The following is a 15,665-nucleotide window of genomic DNA, read 5'->3' as shown; positions in this document are numbered from 1 at the left end:
TTCAGTTAATCTTCAGATCATTTTCTAAATTTATTGATTGTTTATAAATTATTAGAAACTGCGCAGGGCAATACCTTGCTGTGCAAAACCTGATCAATTTGTAAATATTATCTTTAAAATGCTTCAACTTCTTGTTTTTTTATTGAAGTTTCTCGCTGAGAACAGTTTTGCTAACTAACCATTATTTTCATTATTCACTGATGTGACGACTATTTTCCTGATCAGTCAATTAATCGTCAGTGACACTCTCTTAAAGCTCCATGAGACATCTTTCGAATATTAAATAGAAGCAGCAAATCTTCATATGTAATGATCTGAAAATGACAACAGATACAAGTTGCTCCATTGGTCGATCAATCAACTGTTTCAGCTGCACTTCAGACTCAGGTGAGGGACGGGATCTGCTTTGTGAAATACTGTCCAAACCACTCAGCAGTAAAAAGAGGAAGAGCTGCCACCAGTCATGCTCGGCCCCGACACACAGCGGATTCAGAAAGCAGTTTATAGAGTAAGTTTAGACGAGAGACCAACCGTCACTTATTTTACAGAGTCAAATGTACAAGTTCACACAAACCAGTGTGAACGTCGATGATGAGAAGAGGAATGAAGAACTGAGGATTTCAATCAGGTGGAAAAGAAACCTCAAAAACAGGTGAGAGAATGGACACGGGACGAAATGGAGGTCATGTGATCTGCTGCCTTTTACACAACACGGGTCCAGGAGAGCAGAACCAGGAGCATCAGACCGTCAGAAACAAACCTTCAGTTCAGACACATTTTCTGAACCAAAGCTGCAGCAATCGATTATTTTCATCGTTTAATCTGGTAATTATGTTCTCCATTACTTTCTTGGTTTATGAAATGTATTCTCACAGAAAACTAAAGAAAACAAAGTATTCACGTTTTTGACTCCAAGCAATGAATCAAGTATCAAAACAGCTGCTGATTAGTTTTCTGCTGATCAACTAATCGATGAATCACTGCAGCTCTCACCCAGACCACTTCACCTCAAGACTCAAGAAAACCCAGTTCCCTTCGTACAGCACTTAGAAACACCACGACCTGGATGACTGACAATCTTCAGACATACACTTATGTGTAGTGGAACGACAAGTTAATGCACCACATCTGCTGTAAATGTAAGCACAGGAGGTCCAAGTCAGGTAATGCAGGTAAACCTTCACAAACAGGAAGTAAACACAGCACATAGGTATAAACAAAAATTACAGTAGATTTTTAAATCTGGCGTCTGACTGGAGCTAAAAACAACAGAAACAGTTTAACTCCTTCCTCCTCTCCACTGTCTCTGTATCAAACCAGGAGCTGGATCAGAATCTGCTTTAAGACCATTCAGACCAAGCATCAACCTCCAGCACTGAAAAACTAAAAGCTGCAGTTCCTCTAATGACCACTAGAGTCTGGCTCCAACAGTGAGTCAGTCCCCATAGACTCCCATGTTAAACTGTCCAACTTTACAGCAGAAATAAACATGTTTACAGCCTGGTACAAAAACTGTTTTGGTCTCTAGAGCTAATTTCCTCCTTCATGACACCTGTTTATATAACTCACCTGTTTACATTTTATTAAGGACTACAGTTATGGAGGATTGAGGGCGTGGCCTCTTTGAGTGACAGGTGGGCGAGCGAATGCCTCTTTGACCATTTCTGGATTAGCTGGGAGTTAGGGGGCGGAGTCAGACATGCCAAGATGGCGACGGTGGAGCAGCTCACTTTGAGCTTCAGAAATCTACGGGTGACGTCACAGAGGCGACGTCCATCTTTATTTACAGTCTGTCTCTCATTCGTTGGAGTGGAGGCTCTTTGTTGAACTAGGCTCAGAAACAGAGGAGCTGAGGCTGTGACATCCTGTCTGAGTTGTGGCGCCTGATAAACCTGCCTCACCTGTTCCTGAATCACCACAGCTTTGTTTTCAGTCTGAAATTCTGCTCAAGATCCTCTTTAAATAATCTTGTGTTTGTTTAAGATTGTGAGACTGCTGTCGTTGCTCCTTTCGTTTCCTTGGAATCATTTAACTGGTCTGTTTGATTCTGAGCTGTAGCTGATGTCGGACTTTACTCTGTCTGTGATACGGGACTGTGTGAAGGCGCCTCAGTTTTCCTGCTGGGTGTCAGTCTAGCAACATCAACGTGTTTCCAGATCACAGAGCAGAAATGAAGGATGGAAAAGCTACAAAATAAGACTAATATCTCTGCTGACATTTGCTCATTTAGAAATAAAATCTCATGTTTAATTCTTTAATCTTTTACAGTTAAAAGCTGCAAGTTACAAATCAAAACCTGGAGAAAGTAAAAGAACACCTGGACTCTGCTGCTGCTTCCCATCAGGTACGTCTTCTGATATTTCGTACTGACACACAGTCAATATAATGTTGAAGACGATGACGACCGTCTTTGTTCAAACAATGAATTTTGGAAACAGGAAGCAGAGTGAAGGTGTTTTCCTCTTCCCCCGTGGTCATGTCTAAATGTGCCTTTTGGAAATAAATAAAAAAAAAAAATCTACAAATAAAACCTTCAACAACAAGACCAAGGCCAAGTAAACTACATTTCCCACAAAGCACCATGACTTATTTATACTGATTAAAAGTGGAGGTAAATCTGAGACAGAGATGTGACAGGAAATAAAAACGGAAAATAAAACTTGGGGAGATTGATTGAAAACTGAGTGAAGTGCTGAAGCAGATGAAGCAGAGAAGCCATCCGTCAGTAAAGGGCTTCTTCCTCCTCCGCTCAGGTGGAGGTGATTCAAACGATGGATGACTTCTCTAAGGCACAGGATGAGGAGCGGTGTCACTGAACGGTCTGTGTCTGGACCCAGTTCCACAACGAGCGTCAGGAAGTTTCAAACAGCAGCTCTGTTTATATAAACCAGTGTGTGAAGGATGAAGCTTGAAGCACATGGACCACAGGAACCAGCACGTTGTGGAGGTGTGACGCTACATTATTTATTTATTTGGTCTGAACTGCTGCTCTGTCTTAACATAACTGACCTTTAAGCTTTTATTTGTTTATCAATTTGATCAAATTTGAACATGGAATGAAGAGTTGAGCTGTTTGAGGAAACCACAGTCACATGACTCACAGCTGACTCACTGATTGGACAGTTGTGTTTAGCTGCATCATCAGGGAAATGTGGTGAAAACCTGTTTATTGATCTTTTCTGGTGTCACAGTCTCCGGGACACTGTATGTTATGATGACATATTATTATTTTATACTATATATATATATATATATACACACACACACACAGTACGATATTTTCTCCTCATTGAGAAATTCAAAATGTTTTTACAGGAAACTTTGTTATTTCATAAAATCACTGTGTCAGATACCGTACTTTAATGTGTGGTCTGTCACCGAGTCGCAGCCCGTCACTGAATGAAGTTTACTCTTAAAACTTGAATGTTAATTGTTGCTGTTTAGTCACAAATGTTACACTTTATAAAGACAGATGTTTAGGAGCGTCTTTTGAAAAACGCAAGATGAAAAAATGATGAAAATAACTTTAAATTTAAATTAGGTGCCGAGTAATAATGTTGTTGAACGCTGCAGAGAAGATGAAATTAAAGCTGCACTGTTTCTTTAAATGACTGTCATTATGTAAATATTTCACTGCATAAATCTTTACATTTACTTTCAGCAGGATCAAAGGAACCAGGTGAACAGTTTCCTCTCATGGTTTGTACCGTCACACCTCCGCCCTGTGCTGGAAACTGCGACACATCGTCCGGCGCATTGAGAAGCAACAACAGTGGTGGACAGATTTAAAACAGACGACTGGAGGAAAATTGCACACGTCTCTAGTGTTTGATTGGTCAGAGGGTTTTCTTAACGTACATCCTAAACAACGAGCCGGTTGGCGTCAGGAAGGCGTGGTCGGTCCGTGGCGGTTTCCCCCAAAGCTCCTGTCAGGAGTGTCCTCTGAGCGTAGCGGGGGCACCGGCTAAAAGGCGTCGGCGCTGAGATCTCCCAGCAGCCATCTCTTCCTCCCAGCTCAATCAAAGTCCAGTTCACCTCCCCCCGGCACCGGGAGTGCCCTCCAGTCCCAGACCAGAGTCTCTCCCCCCGTCTGTGGATCTCACAGGAAAATCCCACAAGTCCTTGCAGTCTTCTTTAGTCAGTGCCATCAGGTGTGAGATCCTAAAATCATCATGTTCCCATCACCTTCATCCGCCTCTTCGTCTTCCTCAGATCCTTCAGCCCAGGCAGTGGGGGTGTAGGGGGGTGTGGGGGGGGGTCATACCTCATGGAAGCAGTCAGCGGGCGGGGTCCGCTCTATTCCCCTCCACCTCTCCACCTTCTTAATGGCCTCAGACACGATGCAGACCGAGGAGGTGAGGCTCACCAGGAACAGCAGGTCTGCACCAGAGACAAAGACTGAGACTGGGTCGCTCTGTCACACTTATCAGATACAACATACTGTGTGTGTGTGTGTGTGTGTGTGTGTGTGTGTGTGTGTGTGTGTGTGTGTGTGTGTGTGTGTGTGTGTGTGTGTGTGTATGTATATATATATATCAAATATACCATTCATATCATATCTCTTCTGTAGGACATCACTGACGGTTCACACACACACACACACACACGAGATATGTCAGCACACATGGCGAGGTACAACGCTCTTCCTCCTAACAAACTGCAGCTGTTTAACATGCCTCCAGTTTCATTTCCAGCTGTTTCCAGCTGTTGATGTTGAGCAGGTTTTCTCTTACCAAAGATGCTGAGGCTCTCTGTCTGGAAGACGTTCTGCAGTGGAGGGAAGTAGATGACGAGGAGCTGACCCATGATGGACGCCAGGACGGCGTAACAGAACGTCTTGTTACTGCACAGGCCCATCTCATGGACCATCCGAGTCTGAGAGGCAACATTAACATCAGTCACACACACGTCTCTTTATTTACAATCTTTTTATATTTCATATTTTTGAGTATATATTTTAAAATATAACAGTCATAAATATAACAGTAATAGAAATATAATTGTCATAAATATAACAGTTCTATAAATTGAACATATAATCAATAACTTAAGGACTTATTACTGGTTTTCTGTTTAACTTGTCTGTTGTCTGACAAACTGTTTAAACTTTCTCTCAGGCTGCTGCAGCAGAAAGAAGAAGAAGTTCACCTGAGAGCGAGAGCTCAGAGCGTTGAACATGTCGAAGAAGACGAAGCAGGTGAAGGTCATGGTGGTGTCTCGAGGAGTGATCACGTTGTCCTGCAACTGAAGCACAAACAACAACAAACACATTCAAGTCCAGACAGGTGACTGAGCTGTTTCCAGGAACCAGGGTCTAAATATTGTTCCCGGGGTAATTGATCTACCCCCAAAAAAAAGTTTTTGGTCGGGGGGGTTGTACTTTCCAAAGGTTCAGGAACTTTGTGGGGTGTGGTCTGCTGTGCTGAGTGTGCTGTCCTGGCGTCACATATGTGGACCTCACATTTTGGGTTCTCTAGACCACAATACTAACTTTTTCTCAACAAAGGCCTGGTGACCACATATGAGGTTATTATACTCAGTAATCGAAATTTAAAACTAATGTCCTCATATGTGGACATCATTTTTCTCAGGTCCCAATCAGCCTAAATAGCAAAGAGAAATTAAAAATGCACGCCATTCAAGAGTTCGGGTCTTAGGAGGTTAAAAGTCCGCAGTGAGCAAGCGATTTGTCCTGTTACGTCCTCCAAGTGAACAATGTAATGTCAAGTAAAACCAAACCAGTTGTAGCCTAGACATAATCTTCCTGGGACAGACCGAGACATTCAGATTCAGTTTCACAAAGACGTTCTGTGATTTCATTTTTATCTTTGCTTTAATTTCAAAAGAACAAAGACATTAAACTGTAAATTTCTTTAAGCTGGAGCTGTGTATAAATATGAAAACTCAGGATATACAGCAAACCGTCACATCAAGATTCATCTACAGAACAGTTTCTGCTTCTCTTCCTCCTACTCAGTACAGTATAGTCCAGGTTGTCATGCCGACCAGATCCCTGTAAACTTTCTGAATGTCGATGCATCGTTCAAACCGTTTTCTTTTTCCCTCAAGCACATGAGGCGCCTCGGCTGTGTGCCTCTCTCTCTCCCTTCTCCTTCTCCTCCCTGTTCCTCCCTGCAGCTCCTCCCTCCTCCAGAGCTGCAGAGTCTGGACCTGCAGCTGTAAACCAGCCACTGCCTCATGATCCTGTTTAACACCTGCTGCTCAACCTGCTAAAATTACTATAATTAATAATGATAGTTATTAATGTTATTAGCTGCCATTACTATTGTTATCAGTAGGAGCATTACAGTTGCCACTAAATGACTATCACTGTCACTGCTGCTACTGTCACTATTATTAATATTGTTATTACTGAGTCCGGTTCTGCTCGAGGTTAAAAGGAAGTCTTTCCTTGCGTCTGTCGTCTAATGCTGCTCTTGGTGGGAACTGTTGTGTCTCTGTAAATAATATTATAAAGAGAAGGTCTCAACCTGCTCTGCTTGGAAAGAGCCTTGAGATAACTTATGTTGTGAATTGGTGCTATACAAATAAAAATTGACTTGACTTCCTGTTCTTCTTTGTCGACTTTTCAATCACATGTCAATGAAAGAAAAACACAGACGTGTTTTCTACAGACAAACAGACGTGACCCACCTCCCTCCAGAAGACGAACAGAGTCCCACAGACGATGATGAGAGCCGACACCAGGACCTTGATGATCAGACTGCGGGTGATGATGCTGTCTCTCACGTTACGAGGAGGTTTTCGGATCACGTCCCGGTCGACAGGCTCCACCCCCAAACTAAAACACAACACTCACTGTCACACACCTGAATCTTTCATGTGTAAAATCTTAAATCTAATGCAGGAGTCAGGATTTTAGAAATATTAAAGTCATTAGTAGAAATATTGACACCCACAGAGACGCTTTTTTAAATCATTTGCTTTTTTGGATTTTATTTATTTATTTATTGATGTTCCGTTATTTTTTCTATATGTTTTATTTCAAGAACATTCCTTAAAAAATTAAAACCAATGATAAATTCAACTGCCTTCACTCTGATTAAAATGTTTTCAATGAAATTGGCACCAGCTGACATGAAACTGATCACATTAAGCATCACTTTCTACACGGCCTAGAATTAAAATCTGATAGAATAATAATCATTTTTTATTCTGTTATTTCCTCAGCCTGAAAATCGACCACTTTAAATACACTGCAGTTCAGTTCAGCTGGTTTTGTTTTTTAACTTATCTGTCTGTTTTGCACTACAGTTCCCATGATGCCCCTGTACCTTTGAGCCGGGGGTCCGTCCATGATGATGTTGATCCACAGGATCTGCATGGCGTTCAGCGGGTTGGGGAAGTTCATCAGCGTCGCCAGGGAGATGAGTGTCAGTGCTGCGATACTCCTGGAGCCCAGCAGAGGGAGACAGAGGTGGAGAGACAGTGAGACAGACTGGACACCAACATCACTAGGACAACACACATCACAGAGACCGTCCACTCACGTGCTCAGCTGGAAGCGAACAAAGTTCTTGATGTTGTTATAAATTCCTTTTCCCTCCTCAATGGCCGACCTGGAGAACAAACAGCAAACTTTATACTCTCATGTAAACCAGCTTGTCTGTTCAAATAAAGGATATTATTTAGATTGTTTTTACCAGTGTAAATATATATCTGTCAGTTTGATTTTTAAATACATGAAAGATTTAAATTTTGATAATAATTTTAATAATTTAGATTTAAAGGAAAATTTACATCAACATCTTCGTCCTGGTTTTATTTGGACGTGGTTTTATAATCAGGATTTCTACTGGGGATGGGCATTTTCATTTATTTAAATATTCAAGTATTCTCATTACCTTATGAATGAGTTACTTGATTAAAAACCTGATTAACTTATTGAGTTGATGAGTCTTGTTTCAGCACTGATTAGCTTCATTAGCAGAGCAGCTGTGAACATCAGCCTCAGTTTTCTATCTGAAAGTTATTTACATGCTGATTGGCTGATTGAAAGGAGGAGGTGCCGTTTCTGTTCTCTCTTTTCACACTTTGATTTTCACTGACCAGAGACCAGAGAGACCCCGCCCCATCAGTGTTTGACTCACATGATGGTCTGGAAGTCGTCGTCCACCAGGATCATGTCAGCCGCCTCTTTGCAGACGTCGGTGCCCGTCTGGCCCATCGCCACGCCGATGTCAGCGGCTTTCAGAGCCACGGCGTCGTTCACGCCGTCACCCGTCATGGCCACCACGGCACCGATGTTCTGGAGAGACTGAACAACGACACGGAGCATCATCCCCAGATGTCCTTGCATTCATGTTGCCATGGAAACCTAACCCTAACCCTAATATTCAACAGTTTTTACTTCTTCCATCTGTGTTTTGTTTCTTTCTGTTAACCAAACAGCTGGTATATAAAATACTAATAATACTAATAATTATACTCATAATAATACTAATACTACAGTTCATCGTACTCACCTTCACAATCTTCAGCTTGTGTCTGGGACTGGCTCGATAAAACACTGCTATCTGCAGAGAGAGAGAGAGAGACAAAGAGACAGAGAGAGAGACAGACAGAGAGAGAGAGAGAGACAGAGAGAGAGAGACAGACAGACAGAGAGAGAGAGACAGAGAGAGAGACAGACAGAGACAGAGAGAGAGAGACAGACAGAGAGAGACAGAGAGAGAGACAGAGAGAGAGACAGAGAGAGAGACACACACAGACAAAGAGAGAGAGAGAGAATCAAAGTGAATCAGACGTCTCACAGCAACTGGTTATTTTCAGAAACCTATTTTTATTGGAGGTTTGAGATAAACTGAATAAAGTTCCACTGATCTTCAGGACTGATACACTCACAATGTGGAAACTACATCAGTTGTTTTGAGTCATGTTGTTGTGTTTTTTTCACACATCTGACTGTAAATACTCTGAGTTCCTGCTGCCTGTTTGAAGCTGTGAAACCAAAACACTGAGGAAACATCCACACATTTGATTCTGTCAAGATCAACCAAACATCTTTATGACAATCATCATCCAGGGTCAGAATCAGTTAAGGTGCAATTTAAATATCCTGGAGACACTTCTAATGGATCTGTGTGTGTGTGTGTGTGTGTGTGTGTGTGTGTGTGTGTGTGTGTGTGTGTGTGTGTGTGTGTGTGTGTGTGTGTGTTCTCTCACTCTGGGGACGATGTGTGAGAGCTGCTGCAGGTCGAGCTGATCCACCTCTTCTCCAGACAAACACTGACAGCCTTTAGAGTAGAGCCCCAGACGACTGGCTGCAGAGACACAGGAAACAGACTGAAGGTTAAAAGACATTCAAAATAATAAAAAATAATCATCTTATATTGATTCTGAAAACATCAGTCATCAGAAATCTGCCTTCTGTTTGTGTGTGTTACATATTGTGGTTACAAAGTCAAAGTAAAAGTTTCTTAGATTAAACCAGGAAACAGACACAGATGTTCTGTCACATGTTTCATGAATATCTAGAATTTGACATTTTATATTCAAAACTAACAGTGGACTCTTTATTATTTATCAAATATTGGTATTTAATTGATACAAGTTCTATAAAATTGAACTTTCTATCTTTTCTTCTGACTATGTTTATTGTCAAGAATCAAAAGGCAAAAACTAATTCCTTGTGTGTGAAACTTGATTCTGATCAGAAGTACTGGAGAGTGTTGATTATTCTGATCATTACTATTTGGGAAACAGGTTTTTCCTCACGTCACCAGATACATCCAAACAATAATGTTAAGTTTTGCTGAACAGTTTAAGTTTGGTCTAAACGTTACTAATAATATTGTTATTGTGAAAATGTTGTTGTATTGAAGTTGTGTTTTGTTCTGTTGTTCAGTTATCATGTATGGAAGTTAAAAAAATCCACATGCAGCGTCTTTTCTGACCAGACCAGTAGAAACTGAGATCAAAGTGAACAGTCACATGACCACTCCTCCTCCCAGCTAATGAAGCCTGTTGATAAAATCTATAATCTATCAAGAGCGAGGCTCCTCTCTGACCTATAGACACCGCCGTCTCCTGGGAGTCTCCTGTGATCATCTTGATGGCGACTCCGGAGTTGATGAGCGTGGCCACGGCCTCTTTGACCCCTGACCTGGGGGGGTCGATGATGCCCACCAGACCCAGGAAGGTCAGCTTCCCCATCTCTGAGCCGGAGGCGAAGGCCAGCACTGAAGGGAGGAGCAGAGATGATGTGTCAGAGCTGAAGCGAGCGTCTGTGATGTCACTGAGAGCGCAGTGAGCTGTTACCTCTCAGCCCCGCAGTGCCCATGTAACTGATCTGCTGCTGGTACAGCTCCCTCTGCTGGTGGCTGAGGGGGAGTGCGGCTCCTCTGCTGTTGTAGGAGCTGCAGAAGCGAATCACCTGCTCGTACGCTCCCTTCATGAAGTAAACGCCAGCCTTGTCCTGGGGGGGACGGGTACAATCAGACTCACATCAACACACCACAGAACAAAAACAAACTGTAAAAAGTTTTTACTTCTTAATGATCATTTTTACATTTATGATGTAAACACATTTATTAGGTTCTATGATCTCAGCTGTTCACTATCATCAACGTGTTGAACTGTTTTTTATTGGATCTCCATTTTAAGGCCTTAAATGGCTCCGCCCCCAGTTACATCTCTGATTTGTTGACATGTTTACTGTCCAACTGAGATCTGCAGATCCGACCCCCACCCACAAGGTCAAGGTTTGTGACTGAGGGTGAGCGGGCTCTTCTTACAAAGCTGTTTTTATTTAGAATGTTTTATCCCTAATCATTGTTTTCACAGATTTTATCATCTTTTCTCTTCCCGTCAGATCTTTCTGCATAATGTTTTATTTCTGCTCTGCTACTTACACCCCCCACCCCACCCCCCAAGCTCAGACTGTTTATCATGTGGGGGTGTACAGACCTGCTGGGTGCGGTGAACACAGCGAACAGCCATCCACTTCTGCTCCGACGTGAAGGGATGCTCCTCCAGACGGACGTACTCCTTCTGCACACCCTCCAGGCCCATCTACAAGACACGGGCACAGCTGGATCAGAGACACAGCTGGACCAGAGACACAGCTGGACCAGAGACACAGCTGGACCAGAGACACAGCTGGATCAGAGACACAGCTGGACCAGAGACACAGCTGGACCAGACACAGCTGGACCAGAGACACAGCTGGACCAGACAGAGACACCTCATGTTCACGTCACAGCTGGAGTCTCCTTGTTGTTGAAATGCATTTCACTCATGAAAACACATGAAGAAGAAACACACGGACGATAAACGAGAGTCTGCAGCCGACAGGTTTAATGTGTGCTTGAGGAGAAAAGACTGAAGTGTTTAACTGACATGAGATCATGTGACAGTCGACGCTGTAGAGAGACGGGTGGATGCTGCAGTTACCAGATGGATGATTACAAGACACCCTAGTTGTGTTTTTTGGTGTCCATGGAAACACTAAGTAACTACACAGAGACATGATTACAGATATCAACACACGTGTGTAAGTGTCTATCACCAACAACAGCCTGATTTATATCAAAGTGACGTTTGATGTAATGAAGTAAATGCAGCTCAAACAGAAATAAATTCTGTGTTGAGAGCTTGTAATCTCTGACTGGTCGCTGTGGGAGACTCACAGCTTCTCTTCACATGAACCAGATATATAAGATCTACCAGTTAAAGACTAAAAAGTTTACTTGATGAAAGAACAACTGATACAATAAACCACGACAGGAATCCTCGTGTCATCAAGGACTGAAATTTAACCTTCACATTAAGACAAAGCTAAAGAAAACTAGAATCACCTCCTCCACTCAGAATAGAGTCAGGTCACATCCCTGTTCATCCATAGTCAGATCAAATATTAAAATATTAACCAGTTGTGTGAGATTTTGCCATAATTCCATATCGCCATATCTTCGTTTACTGTACGTGTGTGAATGTGAAGTATCGGTCGGAGTGTTTTTACCTTCATGGCGAGGGCGATCAGCGCTCCCTCCGTCGGTCGTCCCAGCAGATTGTGGTTCCTGATCACTGAGTCGTTGCACACACAGCCGACCTACGACACAGGCACGGATTAATCTCTTCTCCTCCAGCAGCAAACGTTTCCTTTCCTTCCTTTTATTTCACAGATATTTTGTCCAGTGTGAAAACACGTTTCCCTTCAGTGAACTCACCTCCACGATCTTACTTATAGAAGGGCAGGAGAAGCCGTGGATAATTTCTCCGTCCAGGAAAACTTCTCCTGCTCTGTTGTAGCCGACGCCCGTTACCTGCAAGACAACGCCATGAGTCATAAACAACACGACGCTCACTGAGCAGACGACGAGTCAAACAAGAGCCCGCCAAGCCAGTCAGTGAAAAACAAGAAGAATCACTCTGTTCACCACAGAAGTGATTCTCCTCTCATAGAGAATCACATGTTCAAGGTCCTGTACAGTAAAGAAAAAGTAGATTCTACTTGACTTTCATCTATTTTCAGCTCCTTTAATGTGAATTAAATTTACAGTTTTCATCTTCCGTCAGTGCTGAAAACTAACCCCTGACCAGTGTGCTGGTCCTCAGTCACCTGACCCACTTCTCCAGTCCGGCAGCTGAGACTTCAGGACCGAGGAAGTGGGTCGGTCTGGTCTCTGTGGGCTGCAGGAAACGGAGTGAACCTCGGTCAGGTGCAGACGCCGCATTACAGCAGCAACAGTGAGGGAGGTGTTAATGTTGCTTTACTAACAGCACAACGACTCAACACACACACACACGCACACGCACACGCGCACACGCACACGCACACACACACACACACACACACACACACACACACACACACACACACACACACACACACACACACACACACACACACACACACACACACACACACACACACACCTCAGCGTGGAGTCCGTCTGATGTGAACAGCTGAGTGACTGTCATCTCGTTCTTGGTCAGAGTTCCTGTCTTGTCTGAACAGATCACGTTACAGCAGCCTGAGGGAGGAGACAACCAGAGGAATGTCAACACATACATACACACACAGATATACACACACATACACACACAGATACACACACAGATACACACACACACACACAAAATAAACAAATCTTCAGAGAGCAAACAGAAAAACTAAAACCACATCAGCTGTTGAGGGACAGGATGTTGTTGCAGCTAAAATACCTGATTTCACCGCAGCTTTTCTTAAAGATTTTTTTAAATGAAACTGTGGGAGAAAATAAAAAATTGCAAAAACTGTATTTACCTTGTATTAAACATGGAAGGCAACTTGTTCCAGTGAGTGATCGTTTAAGGTGGAATGTTTTTCTTCGGTGTTACTTGATGCGTGATTGATGATTAGGAATTGATCAATACGCCTTAAATGTCGATATGACTCTGACCGTGTGTTTTTATCAGCTCTCTTCATGACAGACTCTTTATTGATGATCGGATCTTCAGCTTCTTCAAATGTAGATAAACATCAACGTGATCAGGTGACTGTAGATGTTTTATTTCCTCTTGAGAATAAAAGTAGTGGAGCGTGGTCCCGGAGGCTCCGGTAGCTCTACACCTGTGGCTCCAGCTCTACACCTGTGGCTCCACCACAGTGTTGCAGAGTTACAGAACTATTTAACCCTTTCATGTAAAACATGGTGAACGTCTTCACACGTCTTTTACAGGGATGTTTGTTGGTGAATGTGAGACGTTCATGTCACACGTGTCTGCGGCTTCACAACATGCTTTAACACCACAAACAAGGAAGTAAGTTTGGTGACATCATCAAGGTTTTGATCAGGGACTGGTCTGATTGGTTCAACTCGAGGGAAACTTTGATCATTTTTGATCAAATTTGTGGAAAAGTTGCAGTGATTAGACAAGAATGGAAGGTTGCGCAGAATTCATGGGGATAGTTTGGGTTTGCGTTAATTTTTGCGATCCCAACATCGCAACTTTCAGCAGGGACTGGATACTGTGGTGTGCTGTGAGTAATGTACCCAGAGTTTCTACGATGGGCAGCTTCTTGACGATGGCTCTTTTCTTCACCATGCGCATCACGCCAAGCGCCAGCGTCACCGTCACCACGATGGGCAGACCCTCAGGGATGGCAGCTACGGCCAGACTGAAGGAAACAATCAACAAGCAACCAGAGTGAAGATGATGATCACCTTAATTATTTAAACCATCCATCCAGAACATGTGACATCCATTCCTATCTGCCCCTCTTCCTTTTTCCCCCAGTGTGTAAACCAGTTTACCTTCATGGACCACAGACTGTAGAACAGAAGCAGAAGTCTGTGTCAGCCTCTTTACATTACATTACATACATATTACATTACATATTTCCATCAGTCAGTCCTTCCTGTGCACAACACAAAGTCGTTCAACTCGACACACCTGAACACATAGCTGTCACATCTATAACATGACAACGGTCAGTTAGTTAGAATCAGTAAGTTACAGTCAGAGACAGCTGATTGGGACCTCGGCTACCTGACACCGATGGTGAACATGTCCAGGATCCTCTTCCCCTGCAGCCACCCCACCAGCATGATGACCCCTGAGACACAAGGAGGAGGATCAGGTCAGACTGAACACTGGAGCTGCTGCAGGTGACGGCTGATGAACTACTGACTCACCTATGATGCAGAAGGAGTACAGAGACAGCTGCTTCCCCAGCAGGTCCATGCTCTTCTGTAGAGGAGTTTTAGGAGCCTGAACAGAAGCAACAGAGCCATTACTACACAGGAGACAGGGGTTAGGGTTAGCCACCAGCTGCTGAAACAACACATTCAAGCTCATTCAAACCTCTGCAGCTCGACTGTGAACCAGAACCATCAGTCCAGTTGTAGCTGTTCTGCACGACTTCCTGATTCATTTAAAATTGATTATAAGCCCCTCCTCCTTATATACAAACATGAGGTTTCAGAAACCAGATCATTGGAGAGAGGCGACTAGTGATGTGTGAGCTTGTTGCTTCACTTATATTCAGATTAAACTCACTCACCTCTTCTGCTTGCATCATCTTGAACACCTCCCCAAACTCAGAGTTCTCTCCAGTTCCTATGACGATGCCCTGAGGAGCAGAGTAACAGGTTTACACACAGATCACCTGCTGTGTGTTATATTATACTGTATGTTTTATATGGTCAGGACTTCAGACGATGGAAGAAACACTGAGTCCTAGTGCTGGTACCTTGGCTTTACCACAGCGCACCAGAGTCCCCATGAAGGCGATGTTGCTGCGGGACGCGATGTCTCCGTTGGTGGCCGCCGGCTGGTGGGAGGTGGATTTGGAGCAGGGGGTGGTCTCCCCCGTCAGACTGGACTCATCTACAGACAGGTCGGTGGCCTGTGAGGGTGGGGGGCAGACACAGAGAGGTTACTGAGTCTCTGATCGCCCTTTGGAGCTGAAACATGTTCTTGTTGAAAACAGAAACTCTGTCGCAAACAGTTCCTCCAGTTTGGTTTCACTTTAACTGTTCAGACTGTAACCGGCTGCTGTGGTCAGAGCTGTAGCAGCACGGTGTCTGTGCTCAGACCAGGTGAGTCGTTACCTGCTCTGAACACTCACCTGTCACTGGAGCTACAAGTAACATTAATGAAGGTCTGTGACAGTAACATAAAACAGAAAAGAAAGTACAGATAAAGAGAGAGAGAGT

The 15,665-nt window shown here is 43.4% G+C and overlaps 1 protein-coding gene across 1 annotated transcript in view; it reads right to left on the bottom strand.

Moving 5' to 3' along the window:
• Positions 1-2,240: 2,240 nt before the first annotated feature.
• The window catches only part of atp2c1 (ATPase secretory pathway Ca2+ transporting 1), a 31,140-nt gene continuing 17,715 nt past the window's right edge, over positions 2,241-15,665 (bottom strand). The window contains exons 8-27 of the mRNA XM_056380416.1: positions 15,200-15,355; positions 15,011-15,079; positions 14,643-14,718; positions 14,497-14,563; positions 14,001-14,125; positions 12,901-12,998; positions 12,192-12,287; positions 11,984-12,073; positions 10,930-11,034; positions 10,282-10,438; positions 10,032-10,202; positions 9,187-9,284; positions 8,487-8,537; positions 8,112-8,278; positions 7,512-7,580; positions 7,296-7,412; positions 6,655-6,802; positions 5,149-5,244; positions 4,734-4,875; positions 2,241-4,380 (exon numbers count right to left, since the gene is read on the bottom strand). Of these exons, the coding sequence (XP_056236391.1) occupies positions 4,259-4,380; positions 4,734-4,875; positions 5,149-5,244; positions 6,655-6,802; positions 7,296-7,412; positions 7,512-7,580; positions 8,112-8,278; positions 8,487-8,537; positions 9,187-9,284; positions 10,032-10,202; positions 10,282-10,438; positions 10,930-11,034; positions 11,984-12,073; positions 12,192-12,287; positions 12,901-12,998; positions 14,001-14,125; positions 14,497-14,563; positions 14,643-14,718; positions 15,011-15,079; positions 15,200-15,355 (2,220 nt within the window). The 3' untranslated portion in view covers positions 2,241-4,258. The remainder of the gene's footprint in view (positions 4,381-4,733; positions 4,876-5,148; positions 5,245-6,654; positions 6,803-7,295; positions 7,413-7,511; positions 7,581-8,111; positions 8,279-8,486; positions 8,538-9,186; positions 9,285-10,031; positions 10,203-10,281; positions 10,439-10,929; positions 11,035-11,983; positions 12,074-12,191; positions 12,288-12,900; positions 12,999-14,000; positions 14,126-14,496; positions 14,564-14,642; positions 14,719-15,010; positions 15,080-15,199; positions 15,356-15,665) is intronic.

Source organism: Seriola aureovittata, chromosome 7, assembly GCF_021018895.1.
Source record: "Seriola aureovittata isolate HTS-2021-v1 ecotype China chromosome 7, ASM2101889v1, whole genome shotgun sequence".
In the NCBI taxonomy this organism is placed as follows: Eukaryota; Metazoa; Chordata; class Actinopteri; order Carangiformes; family Carangidae; genus Seriola; species Seriola aureovittata.
Note: the sequence above shows the minus strand (reverse complement) of the source record. Positions and strands in the feature narration are given on the sequence as shown.